The 14,655-nt window shown below is 41.5% G+C and overlaps 1 protein-coding gene across 1 annotated transcript in view; it reads right to left on the bottom strand.

The window, feature by feature from the left end:
- Window positions 1–8,457: 8,457 nt before the first annotated feature.
- The window catches only part of LOC118445951 (uncharacterized), a 47,631-nt gene continuing 41,433 nt past the window's right edge, over window positions 8,458–14,655 (bottom strand). The window contains exons 6-11 of the mRNA XM_085658702.1: window positions 12,608–12,759; window positions 9,857–11,480; window positions 9,527–9,771; window positions 9,362–9,434; window positions 8,878–9,235; window positions 8,458–8,780 (exon numbers count right to left, since the gene is read on the bottom strand). Of these exons, the coding sequence (XP_085514828.1) occupies window positions 8,458–8,780; window positions 8,878–9,235; window positions 9,362–9,434; window positions 9,527–9,771; window positions 9,857–9,967 (1,110 nt within the window). The 5' untranslated portion in view covers window positions 9,968–11,480; window positions 12,608–12,759. The remainder of the gene's footprint in view (window positions 8,781–8,877; window positions 9,236–9,361; window positions 9,435–9,526; window positions 9,772–9,856; window positions 11,481–12,607; window positions 12,760–14,655) is intronic.

The raw sequence follows: 14,655 nt of genomic DNA on the forward strand, positions 1-14,655 counted from the left end.
AACGTGTTTCGGATGAATTTTTGATACTGGGAATCGATGGACGGGGATTTCGAGAAGATGAGAAGATATAAGATCATCGACACGTGGGCGTCGCGAGAAATAGCGAGGTCAGTTCGAAGAAAGGAAAGAAGAATCGGCAAAAGGGATGCAGCACCTTCGAAATGCCATGAGAAGAGTGTATGAACGACGTAGCGTTTCATACATCGGCCAGGCTATGAATCGTCGGAGCGTGAGATCGTAAAGTCGTCCTTATCATCGTCTGCATCTTAATGCAGGGTACGTACGTTACGTACGCGCGCGGAGCAGCGGAAGGACGATCAAGAAAGAGGCCGAAGAAAGGAAGAGCGAGTGAGAGTGGGAAGGATAGAAAGGAGGAGGAGGGGGAGGAGAAGGAGGAAACGGTCCGTATGCAGACCGGCCAACCGAGGGCACAGGTGTCCGACGCCTCAAACAACATCTTTATGCCCTACTCTTAACCTTAACCAGCCCGCTCTCACCAGAGATATAATACATATAAGCTTTACGTAGGTGTACGCGTGTGTATTTCTTTGGATATACGATGGTTGAGCGTAAGTATCTCTTTTAATGTATGCTATGGTGCATGTGAGTTTGTGTATGTGTGTGTGAGAGAGAGAGAGAGAGAGAGAGAGAGAGAGAGAGAGAGAGAAAGAGAATTTTCGCTCGAACAGCTTCGAAGTGTTGCTGCCTCGTGGAGAATAACTACGTACCTGATTAACTTCCATCGTATAAATTTATTGCTCTCTGTAACGAATCTTTTCCGAGCTGAAAAACGCTAAGGCAAGTTAGCCGATCCGTTATGAATTCGACGTATTCGATGAAAATCGTCTAATCGAAATTGCGCTTATTTCTCTTTCGTTATTATATTGCTCGAAGATATGTAAGATTTTAATGGATTTTTTTATTTTTGGTTGATTTTATTTGTAAACAAGCGTGTAGATCTTTCACAGTTGATCCTAATTGCGTTCGATCTATCTAAAAAAACATAGTAGGAAATCGATGAGGACGTATCAAGACAGGCTCAACTCTATCCATCGCTTTTGTCACGTTTTAAACACTACACACGTTCCCGTACGGGAACGATCCACAAATGGATTCCCCGAAGCCTCGTCCGCTTACTCCCACGTCTCCTTCGTTCTTCGGACAGTTCCAAGATCTCGTCGATGTTTCTCGTAGAGCCGCTTCTAATTCCGATATTCGCCGACCGTCAGAGTCCTGTTTTTGTCGAAATCCCTACAATTATTCGCATCGTACGTCCGAAGATCGAGCGGTTGTTGAAAGAAGCCATGGACGAGCGAATGGTAGAAAAGGAAAGATGGCAGTGGAGGAGGGATAGAGGGAGAGTGGAGGCGGTGGTTGTGAGGAGACGGGTGGAGAGGTCGGTGGAATTCCGAAAAACTGCCCTCGTCATCGTTGCATATCCTCGAAGATAGCGCATTCAAATAAAGGCGAGGCCGGTGAGCTCGTCGAGCTGGTGACAAGCTCCGACGCTACTTCCTTTTGATGTCGCCGCCGTTGGCGGCATCTGATTAGCATTCTCCTCCTTTCCCCCTCACCCTACATCCCTCATAGTCTTCCTCCACTTTCGTCCCCCTCCTTTACTTCCTTTATCTTCCACGATCCCGTTTCGTCCTTCCTCCTCTGACCAACGAGAAACAACGCGGACAAGTGGGGGAAAGGTAGACTTCACTCTGCGACGTCACTCTACTCTCTCGTTGAGAGAGAAACGTCTCTGCCCGTCCATCTAGCTCGCCTCTCACTCTTTCTCTCTGTCTCTGTCTCTGTCTCTGTCTCCGTCTCTAAGCAGTGCCGAGTGTGAATACTTTGGAACCCTTTCTATATACATGATACATGGTACCTGAACACATTCGAGATAAAAATTTCATTAAAATCCGTTATATTCGATGAATTAGTGTAATTCGATCGTTCCGATTGAAAATTTAAAAGAATGTTTTTCTTGTGTTCCTTGGCGAGAAAAACCGAGATGTTCCTTTCGAGATTACGAAGGTGTCCTCTTTCGATCCGACACTGTTACCACTTTGTAAGAAAGAGAAAAAGAGAGAGAGAGAGAGAGGGAAGTAGTCGGCAGTGAGTTATTCGTGCCGCGGTCTCTGGGACCAAGAATCGCGGCGACATCATTTAAATGTCCCTTTGCGGAGCATCCGCGAGTTTTTAGTCTCCTCTCTTCCAGTCCGAGAAGGCAACGGCCCTGGCAACGACTACACGAGGAGGAGGAATACAAGAGGCTAGAGATTGAGCTGGTATGCTGGATGACCGACGGCATATAAAAGTAGAGACTAGTTTTCCTCGATGGTTACTTCGATTTCTTTCTTGTTTCTTCGATTTCATCTTTTAATAGTTGTTAAGATCACAAAAAAAAGAGAGAGAAAGAGAGAGAGAGAGAGAGAGAGAGAGAGAGAGAGAGTAAATGTGGGCGCGCGATAACGCTCAGAAAGCAATTAGAAATAATAAAAGATTAAAAGGAAGAAGTCTGTAAATTCGAAGGACAAGAACCGAGACATTAGGGTACGTCGTGGATCCTGAGAGATGCGTAGTAGTCGACGCAACGATTTTTGCAACGACGTTGCGCATTCCAAGCGGATCGCGTTTCGAGAGGCCGCATTTAGCAAGATCTTCGGTAATTGTCATTTCTGAGCAGCCGGACATACCTACTTGGTCTCTCGTGTCTGCTCTCTCTCGTCCTAAGGAACTCGTCGTTCTCCTTATAATAATATGCGATGCTGAGGAGATCCTTCTCTGTGGTGTACACCGCTCGCCGCTTTCATCGCACGTCGGAGGGCCGAGTTCCATGGCGGGGCCTGGTCGCCTAATAAAACGATAGTCGATTATCGTGCAATTATGCCGTCTCATTAATCCACCAGCAATTATACCCCTCTCGGCCCTTTTCGAGGGGACTCCCTTCTACCCTTCTTCCGTTCTACCCGTTTCGTTGGACTCTCCTCTGGCGAGAGGAGCGGCAGGGCCTTATCCGCCGTTTCATAACTTATGAACGTTGACGCGCGCATGCAGCTATGTTGGGACAAGCGTCCGGATCTCGTCCGTTCGCTCAGAAGCGGCAATTACACCCTACTTGGAAGCTAAAGTCACTGTCGCGGGTGCACAACCAAGCTACATCGTGTCTCAAGAACTCGCCCTTCCACCCGTTGTTTCGTTTTCTTTTTGTTTTTCTTTTTTTTCTTCTTCTTTCTCTTTTTTTTTTTTACCCTTTCCTCTCTACGAGCCTCCTACGGGCAAGAAATCGGGAGCAGAACGATACGACTGGGAATTCACTGGAGCGAGCTCCCACTGAGATTTTTCGACTCTTTTTTGCCTTAACCCAGAACGACCTTTCCAATTGGACTTTGTACACGTCATACGACGAAGAAAATAATCGAAATGGATACGGAAAATTGTAAATGTTTCCTGGAGGATCGTGAGAAAGGAGTAGGAGAAATAATACAAACTCTTCGTGTACGTAGACAGAGAAAAAGATAGGAAGGAAAGGAGCATCGGCGGTTTCCTTCTTGGCGGGCTCGGATGATCGAAAAAAATGTCCGGTACAAGCGCTTGGAGTCGGCGTTGACGACGCTTCCCTCGTCATTGAGGACGAGCCCTCCGTCTCGCGCAACGGTCGGTCCTCTCTGAACGACCAAGCGATGTCTTCGGCGGCGCTTTTGCCACGATGTAGATTTGTTTGCATTTAAAAATCAAATCGAGCGCCGTTCCGCGCCTCTCTCTCTCTTTCTCTTTCTCTTTCTCTTCTTTTCTCTTTCTCGCTACTCTTCTTTTCTCAGTGGATCTCTCGTTCAGCGGCCAAGCTTGGTATGCATGGCTTCGGAGAGGGAAGCCAGCCTCTTTCTCTTTCTCTCTCTCTCTCTCTCTCTCTCTCTCTCTCTCTCTCTATCTATCTACCTCTCTTTCTCTCTCTTTCTCTTTTCTCCGTCTCTTCTTCTCGTTGATCTCCAGGCTCTCAGTCGGGGACAATGCACGCCAGTTTTTGTGTCGTTTGCTTCCACCGAGAGAGCCGGTGGACCGACGATGGATATGCCGGACTTTCTGCTCGTCGTTCTCCCTCTTCCTCGTCCTTCTCCTCCTCATCCTTCTCCTTCTTACCGGTCGCGCTCCGACGGACTCGTCGCTTCGTATCGAGGAACTTTTCTCTCTCTTTCTTTTTCTCTACCTCTCTCTCTCTCTCTCTCTCTCTCTCTCTCTCTCTCTCTCCCTCTTTCTCTTCCTCTTTATCCTCCTCATCCTCCTACTGTCCCACCCTCTCGGACAATGAAACCGAAAATCTGCCCGGCACCCGGGGAATGCGGCGCATGATTACCTACATCGAACGAAGAACAGAGCGGCAAGAAGAGAGCCTCTCTGCGACTCTTTTCGAAGACACACCGCGCCACTTCCATCTTTCTCTCTCTCTCTCTCTTTCTCTCTCTCTCGAATGATCCAAATGGTCAAAGAGGATTTCTCTTCCGACCGGCGATCAACCGAGTTTGATACTTAAATTAAGGATTTAGTTTTCAGTTTAACAGCTGCATCGCTAGAGTCCGAGTAACGAGACTATTTGTCGTGAACGACACACTGTTCGCGTACAATATTATACGTTTTTATCGTCTTCGCGAACGTTAAACGGAATATCTCTCATTAGTCTCAGATACGAGACATAAAAGAAGATGAAACCTTTCCGTCATTCGTACCGTCCGAGCTTAGACGAGGTAAAGAAGCACGCGACATGTTTATACCCCATCTCTCTTTCTCTCTCTCTCTCTCTCTCTCTTTCTCTCTCTCTCTCTCTCTTTCTCTCTATCTCTTTTTAACAACCGTTAACCGTTAAGATCGCTCGGAGACAAGCGGAAACCGCATCGTGATCATCAACCATGTTTTAATATACGAGTCGTCTTATGTATACAAGATGTCTGTTGTATACAAGATACAATTCTAATCATGATAAACGTTTTCGAAAATCGCGAGAAAAAGAAAAAAAAAGAAAAGATGATACCAAAAGGAATGGGCATCGAACTCTCCGCGTGACGTCCAAGGAAGGTTTAGTATACGTTGCTTCATGATTATGCGCGATCACAAAACTCTCCTTTATTCGATCGAGGCAGAAAAAGATGACGGATGCGTCAGGCGCGCCTCCTCTCGCGCAGGCGGGAGATATGAATTTCAAATTTCGCCGCGGTGCTGCCATTTTTGTCGGAATTTCGTTGACTTAATTTCATATCCAATTAGATTGCATCGAAATCTCGTCGAGTCGCGCTCCCGAGGAAAAAGCTGCTTGCTTGCTACCAAGGCGTATGCCAGAATGCATATGTGTTCTGTTCCCGCACACGCTTGTATGCATATAACCTTAGAATTTATGCCCGATAGCCGATCTCTGTGCGTCGTTACCTCGCGATTTTTCCTGCGATAAATCTTGGGGGAACGGTTTCACGAAAAATTTACATCTCCGCCTCCCCTCGAATACCATAGGTTTTTTGTTTCAAGATTACGTCAAGTTATGCTCAAGAGAAAAAGTCTTTATGTCATTCCTCTTAAGAGTTATATTTTAATTGAAGCTCACGAGAGTTCCGGGCCTCTTTTAAAAGATTACTTTGAAAAGAGGATATAAAAAGAAATAGAGGAGAAACCGTCGGATAGAGTTTCATTTTCAGCGATCGACGCGGAAGCTTTAAGAGCCTTGAGAAAAATCGAAGAGAACACACAGCGATACTTTGTTGTCGATTAGCACGAAGGAAGAGAAGAGAAGGAAAGAGAAAGAAAGAGAAAAGAATATAAAAGAGGAAGAAAGAGAGAGAGAGAGAGAGACAGAGAGAGAAAGATAGAGGCGCTGAAAGAGTTCGATGAAATAATGATGGGACCAGCTCGATAAATAGTACGCCTCTGCTCCGTCTCACAATCAGGGGCGGAGTGCCGCGGGAAGAAGCGGAAAGGGAAGAGCAGGATAATGCCGGTCGAGAGAAGACAGCTATCAAAAGCCCGTATTTAAATATTATCAATGAAATTACAGTGCTCACAGTTTCGCCAGCCTCGCACAGTCATTACCGGCTGGCAATTCGGGCTCTTTAATCGCTCCTGTCAATACTAATCGATATCGTCGTTATTTAATATTCCTCACTGTATTATTCTGTACCTCCGTGACTTTTCGTTTTAATCATTTCCTTCTCCTTCTTTTTCTTTTTGTCGTTTCACTTGGATATTCGTGACAAGATCGTGCGATGATTTGAAAAACATTCGAAAAAATGCATCAACCTGGACAAGGAAGAAGACGTCGATTGGACGAGTTATGTAATAAGCTAGCGCGTCGGGAAAAGCATTATGAATTCGAAAGTTGTGTTTTACGGGGAATCGCGTAATTGTGAATTATAATTAGTAACCGGTACGGCGAATGGCATCGCTGCTAGAATCTCCTCGAATCCACGTTAAAAACGCATACCGAGCGTACTTACATACGTATGCCGCATATATGTAAGTGTGCTTAGCATGCCAGCGAATAGAGCAACGATACGGGTAAAATAATTAAATCGCTATGATCCTTATCTAAATAATTAGGACTTGGCGTGACTCTGCATACGGTGTTGCGAGGCCGTGTACGCGAACTGTCAGATTGTAGATTCCGCGGGCCGTAGGCATAATTAGGAGAGAATCAGAGAGAGATAAATATATATATATATATATATATATATATATATATATTTATATATATATATATATACATATGTATATATGTATGTATGTATGTATGTATATGTTATAACATGGAACTTGTCTATTTAAATCACAGTCTCAGGAAGCGATGTGTCAAAAGAAGCTCAAGCAAAGAGCGAGCGACTTCCCTTCGTCCCCGTAGACGTCTCCGATCGATGGCTACGTTAGATAACACAGTTAACGAGCTTACATTTTACTGGAATTCACGCGACCGACGGATGTAGTTGCTTCTTTGAAGAAGTACATATATACACGATCGACTCGATCAAGCAACAGATAATTTCACGCGTAAAACAGGAAGTCTGAAGAAAAACCATTTTTCAACTAGTGCAATCCATGTGGTTACATGATTAATGTATAATATGATTATTCATCCCGCTTTCCAATGTTTGCATAGTCTACTTCCGAAAAGTTTTGAAACGAAGATGCACCGTGTGTATGATTTCGCGCATTACGCAACGCGATATGGAAGTTCGTCGAATAGTTCACGCAAAATTAATACAAGTCGAACAAATGTGAATCATTCTCGCCAGAGTTAGATCGGATAAAATGGAAAGAAAAAGAAAAAGAAGACAATAAAAATGAAGGCAAACTATGGCGTTACATAAAATATTGCACGTCGCGAAACGTTCGCAAGTATTTACGCATCACGAGATTTGAGATAAGAGCACTCAAGCTGGCTCGCGCGTCACTGAACGAACTCCTCCCCCTCGACAATCATTTCTCTCGTTTCTCTCCGAAATCAAGATTGAAGTATCGCATAAAGACCGGGCGCATTGCGTTTCTTCGCGAATTCGCGAAACTGGGATGGAATGGAAAAACGGGGCCAGAAGGCACATACGCGTCGGCATTGTCAAAGGACCCGGACGACGGGAGGCACACGAATCAGAGATCAGATAAGAAGGTTCTCTACCTTCTCAGATTACTTTATACGAGCCCCTGCTGAGTCCACGCACCTTAAAGCGCCGTTCTCACGTCCGGCGACATAAGGAGGATCCACGTGCTCGAGATACAGTCGGCTACGGCCGCTGAAGAAGCACTTTGCTGATTGTCAACGACAATTTACCTTCCCGAGTCTCCCGGAAAAATTACGTTAAAACTCGATGAAATCATTTTTCAAATATTTCCAAGGAGACATCGATCATTTCACTAAGTAAAAATGTTTAATTAGACAAGCCTACATTCCACGATTATTAACGATAAGAGAATAGCTTCGTTATACCGGCTTTTGGTCATCGCTAGAGTCACGTTCGTCCGATGCCAAATAAATACTATGATTATACGATACTTCGACGTTGATGACGAAGCCGAGCCCGACCTAGACCGTAACCTCTTGCGGAGGCAGTTCCAAGCCTGAAACCAATTCGAAACGAGACCGAGTGCTCGGCCACTCTGGTATTAATCGGACTTTTGTTCCGCAGCAAAGTGCTTATTAAGGCCGTGCCTTATTAAAGTCCACGGGCATGCAAACTCGAACGAGATCCGTGCGGATTGATCCAAGAGTCAGGATAGAAGGGACAGCGGTATTCTTTCGTCTTTGATTAATGGAAACCTTATTAAAAACAAAGCTAAACGATAAGAGTAACAGTTATTTTCTTAGAGTTGTAAATCTTGGAAGGAAGAGACACAGGAGTGGACGTTTCTTTATCGCAAATATCGGCTTCATTAAAATTGTCAATATATCAGGCTTTTTTACTCGTTAATTAGAACACTCAGATCATACTATAATTATTACAAAACGAGCAAAATCCTCTCAGCAGATCGATCATGATCGTCGACTTTACATTTCGAAAAAGTATCCAAGTTCATCGGACATTTGTGACTCTTAAGAAGATATCTTTCATCATATTGACGAGTACAGAACTCGCATTTGTACGGTTTTTCTCCCGTATGTTGATATATGTGCTTCGCCAGCTTCGTCTTAACGCTGAAACGATCCTTGCAGAGATCGCACTCGAAGCGCTTCACTCCCGTGTGTCGATACATGTGAACTTTTAGGCCCCAGGATCTTCTATAACGCTTACCGCAATCTTTGCACTTGTACGGTCTTACGCCTGTAAACTTAAAGTTGTTTAAAAAAAAAAAAAGAAAAAAGAACTTGAAGTTGCAAAATTATTTCGAGATTCTTTTAGAAAGAAGATCGTTTCTCACCGTAATGCGCCAGTATGTGATGTTTTAATGCACCTTTTAAATGAAAACGATGCTTGCAAATATCGCATTCAAATCTTCTGACATCGGTATGCGTCAATTTGTGGGTCTTTAAAACGGAGGATCTTTTAAATCTTGCAGGACAGAGATTACACTCGTAGGGAGAATCAGCAGTGTGGACGATCGTATGAGCTCTGAGACCGCTGCGTCTCAAGAAGTTCTTCTTGCAAATCGAGCACTCAAACGACTTTTTCTTTGCGTAACTCGCTTTGCGATCGCGCGAAGATTTCTTTTGATAGATTCCACATTCGAAGCACCGTTCCTTCGGACATATTCTGCGAATTCGTACGGTACTTTCATCCTAAAAAAGTCAAAGTAACACTTACACGGTGATATAATAGGTTAAACTTTATTTCAAAGAAAATGTGTATATATATATATATATATATATATATATATATATATATATACACATATACAAATATACCTGGAATTTTAGAGAACAATAATTGCAATCGAAGTCAACGTGACTCTTCAAGTGATTTTCTAAATTCGATGATCTAAAAAAAGAAGAAAAAAGAGACAGACAATTATTCAATGATACATGATATAGAATCAAAGATATATTATAAAAGAATCGATAAAAACAAACCTTGAAAATCGCTTAGAGCAGAAGCCGCATTGGAAGGGTTCACAGTGACTGTGGAGGATTATGTGAGTTTTGAATTCATCTTCATTCGGAAAATCGATTCTGCAAATGGTACATACGAGCTGTTCTCTGGCCGTAAGAGTGGTTATGCGTTTCTCAAAAGGATTCTCGACGTCTTCTACGACGACGAGTTCGTCGTTTGCTGAGAAATCTTCGATCTCATCCAATATCTCTTTCTTGATCTTTATCTACATTTACAAAGAAGTAAGAAACCGAATTGGCTTTCTAGATAGAAAGCTTTGATATAACCTTAAAGATAGATTTCATTCTTACATCCTCACATATTTTCCAAACTCGATTAGTTTCTATTATTTTCACATCATCTTCATTGGATATTTTCAAATCTTCGTTATCATTGCCATTGAAGATATTTTCTACCATCATATTTAATCGATGTTTTATAAATTACTAACTCCAATTCGATAAGGAGAAAAAAAATTTCTATGAAAACATTGTCCGGTGCAATATGAAACAATCGCGTATCGCATATTTATAAAGTTATAGAGGAGCATAGTATTTATTAAGTAGATAATTTAAAGTGAATATTTCTAAGCACGTATCCTCCAGGATCGTCCGATATCTCCGATCAACGAATTCTTATACGTATAATTTAATTAATCGCATATATTAAAAAACTGCATCTCGATGGCTTTCCCAAGGCGGAAAAGCAAAAAAAAAGTTGAAAGAGAAGAAAGCGTAATGCGACGGGTTTCCTTTCCTTGCGGATTAAATTAAAAGTGAATTGTACGTTCGACTACCAAGATAGATTAATTATTAAATCAGTGCGTTACTCGTTTAATCAAATACGGTAATCATTCGGGAGATATGTATTTCCTTTGAGCAAATACGAAATTCGCAAGGGTAATCAAAATTTAAGGTAAAACGTAAACGAGTCAAAAGAAAAATAAAATATTTAAAGGCGTTTAACCGAAGTAAAATTGTTGGAATAATTAATTTCACGTTTCTTCGCATAAGATCCGTTGGTTTTAACTGTCGTACGTGAACGAGAAATTCAGTGGAAACTCCTCGGAGACGGTCAGACGTGGTTCACACGCTCATTGAAAGGAACGGCGGCTCGCGGTAAACGCGATTGGACGTAACGAAGGAAAAATTCCTTTAGAAGAACAGACGCGTTCCTAATAAATTCTGCATGTTTCTCGTTTTATTAAATACTCACGTGTCGTTTGAAACGACGAAGTTTGTTGAGTTCTTATAATATCAATTGATACATAATGTATAAGAATATGAGTTTGGTAGCAACGTATGCATATGTATCGTACGTACATATGTATTTCCTATATCTAATAAATTTTAAATAAGAAAATATTTTTGGTTTTCTAGGAATAGATTTTTTCGAGCTTTCCCACGAACGTTTCGACATGGCAACGTTTGCATCTTTCAGGCTACTCTCGCAATCGACAAAAAAAGAATCCATTCTCGGCTCCTCGGTCGATCGACGCGCTTGCATTGCAACCGTGCAAATAAATCGGCGCGTCCTTCTCTTCTCTTCTCCTTCCTCTTCTCTTCTCTTCTCCTCCCTCTCTTCTCTATATATCTCTTTCTCTCTCAGTTGGTCGCGCGAGCTCGCCGTGATGCATGATTTCATGGAACTGTAAGGCCGCGACCGTAGTAGCTCTCCGCGGAGAGCCGCTCCGTCGAGCAGCGTGTGGGAAACTCGCCGGATGCATTATGTATTTATTGCTTTACTTACTTAGTTGGGAATTACTTTGCCACTGTAATGACTTTCAGGTAGAGCACTATCTTAGGAATGCCATAGCCCTGATTTATCGTTAGTTTGCCGTTTTTCTTTTGCTACTTTGTAGTTATCGTTAATACTTGCGTCCTATGTTTTGACCGACCGCCATCGCGACGACGACGACGCTTTGTCGTCGTTGACCTGAAAAAATATAGTACATTAGTATAGTATCATATTAGTACATATTTAAGAAAGAGACGGTAAATTTATACGACGAGAATCGAATTTGATAGCTCGGTTTAGACGGTATATAAGTCGTATATCATTTCGATCATCGATAAGTAACGCCAAGAGTATAATCGAGAAATCTGAATACAAAAAGAAGCCGTTTAGCATTAATGAAGTAATTATCGTTGCTTCGTGCTCGTAGCGAGACGACGTGCGAGACGCCGCCGTATAAAGTATACTAAGGATCGTATTTAAGACATCGCATTTTTTCTTGCGGTCATTTCACTAATTGCCGAGCCGGCGAGCATGAGAAGGAGCAATAAATATTTCTGATTAATTGCTTGCGCGGATATATGCAAACTTTATATACGAAACTACGCAGATATAAAATAATAAAATAATGCGCACGCGTTGCGATATTTTTAATTGGATGAATCTCTCGAAAGAAAAGTAGTTAGATTGTTTGTTTTGACTGAGTTAAATCAGTCTGTCTCCTTTACATTTTGAATTTACGATCATTGTTTCTTCTAACGGTACTGACGTCAAACTTAACTACCGGTAGAACTCTTTTCTTAGACTTTTTATGCGATACAATGTACAAGTCGCTTTTCGATCTAAAGAGACTTACATATATACGTTGCGACATAAAGGAACAAAAAAAGAAAACGAAAGAGAGAGAGAGAGAGAAAGAGAGAGAGATGGTAGGATATCTCGAACTCGTCGTAAGATTTTCCTCTCTCGATCTTCAAGTCGGAGATCGCCGGATGTGTCGCGCGTGCTCGTCTTTTGCGAGCAAAAGAAACGTCCTCGTCATCCTCTTCTCTTCGTCCTCCTCTTCTTTCCGATCAATATTCAACGTGCATATTAAAGAACATTTAATACTCGCGCCGCTGGACGTTCAGGCTCGACCGGCTCTGATATATCCTCGCATTCACAGCATGCCGATGAGATCTATGTTTTTCAAAGGGTTTTGTAATATCTCCCTTCCGGCGCGCCGTCTCAGAGGGACGGAGGGACAGAGGAAACGGCGTCGAGCAGCTCATTCCTATGCAGAGTACGTCGTCGTGATGGAGCTTATATGTAACACAGTAATGACATACCCTGTGTCATGCTACCAAACGGTTTTCTCGGTTCGCTCATTGTCTTTTAAACGATCGGCAAAGGTGTCTCTGATTTATCGTTGACAGCAAGGAAATTCCATTTCGATAGGTAGGACCTTGGCTCTTTGCTACATTTCCAATATTTATTTTCTCTGAAAGAAATGGAAAAGAGATACGAACGTCAGAGATTTTGATTCGAGAACGAGATCGTATCGTATACAAACGTCATGAAGAATTTCATATGAAAAAATAAATAATAAAACAATAAAAATAACATAACAATAATAAAACAAGAAAAAAGAAAAAAAAAAGAAAGAAAAGAAAAAAAAAAGGATTAGATTTTGTTTTTATCTTTAACTGATATCATAGCAAATCAAAATGAAGTCAAAAAATGTTACGATTATAAGATCTTCTATTTATCTAATCCTAATCGGAATGAAATTATTATGAAATAAAATTATTGTCAAATAAAAAAACTATACGTCCGAAGTTTTCCTTGTGGATTATCTACCTTTATCGAATATCAGTAATTGCGATTCACCGAAGAGTAAACAAGGATAAAGAGATTCGATTTGTACCTTGAAAGTTTCTTATTCATTTCGAGCGAACGGTCCGATAAGCGCTAAGATAAGTCTTTTTCGTTTTCAATTTTTTTCTCAATCGCTCGTCTCTTTCGATATCACACTTGCACGAGGAGCGCGATAAACGAACAAAGAGTACAGAGTTTCCGGGAATATAAAATCCTTTTTTAACATTAATGTCTGCGACTATGCTGTTTATCTCTATGTATTACGGTATTAATAATCCAATTAACTCGATCATAAAAGGGAGATAACAGAATCTATTACTCCATTTTCGCTTAGATACAAGTCGATCATATTATCGGTGAAGATTTTTCTGCGCGGTTTGTTTAATAATTTAATTACTTCTCTATTTCACGTTAATTAATTAAAATGAAACAGTAATCAATGGGATTGTCTGTTATATGCAAATATCTATCGTATTTTGTATCTTTATTTCAAGGAAAGATGTAAAGGCTCTACTCAATTAGACGTTCTTCGTCATAAAACGAGAAATTAATTAAAAATGGAAATGAAATAAAATCGATTACACGGAGGATTTCGATGATACGTCCTTTGGAATTCAATTAACGTTCATAAATAAGATTGCCTCGATTGGACTTGTTTTTTATTTCCGTTTGTAAAAAAGGCGGATAAATCGAAAGAAAAAATGTTCTTCGCATAAGAGGATGTCGAAGAAGCAGAGCGTGAATTTCCTCGATTCGTCGTCGTACTTCGCAAGTAATAATACGAGAGAAAGAAAGCCTGCATATGCAAGAAGGAAACAATGGTGCTCGCATATAGGTGGAAATCAGAAGAGGAAGGGGAGATAGAGACAGAGAAAAAAATGAATGAAAGAAAAATAAAAAGAGACAGACAGAGAGAGAGAAAGAGAGAGAAAGAGGGAGAAAGAGAGAGAGAGAGAGAGAGAGAGAGAGAAAGAATGAGATAGAGAATCGACAACGCGAAACCAATCCGAGCTCACCGCCTTACGCACTCTTCTGAGGATGAAAAAATGCCATGGAACTGATCATAAATCCAACTCTCTCGACTGCATCCACAGGCGTGAAATTAAAAGATCGATTGCGATGCCGAGAGATGAAGTAGAAGCACGAGTGCTCAAACGCACCACCGCAGTTCCTTCGTACCAACGCTTCATTCTCATCTTTTCCATTCTTTATTTATTTAATTACGAGAGAATTAATTTAGTCTAGCAATACGGTGAAATTTGATGGTCTAATGTTGGTAAAAATTAATTCTTATTAAAATGATATTTAACCGAATATTAAGCTAAAATATATACATAATATTAATAATAATAATTCTTCATTATCGAGGAAAAACCTTAGGTCTAATGATTTCCATTCGAAAGTAAATAAGATCGAGAATCTACTAGCGATCGTCATCGATTGTTGCACCATTACGTCGTTATCTTCGCGTTACCACGACGAACGAACGAGAAGAATAGTCTGAGAAGAAAGCGATGAA

Source organism: Vespa mandarinia, chromosome 8, assembly GCF_050613455.1.
Source record: "Vespa mandarinia isolate Hongniang chromosome 8, ASM5061345v1, whole genome shotgun sequence".
Classification (NCBI taxonomy): domain Eukaryota; kingdom Metazoa; phylum Arthropoda; class Insecta; order Hymenoptera; family Vespidae; genus Vespa; species Vespa mandarinia.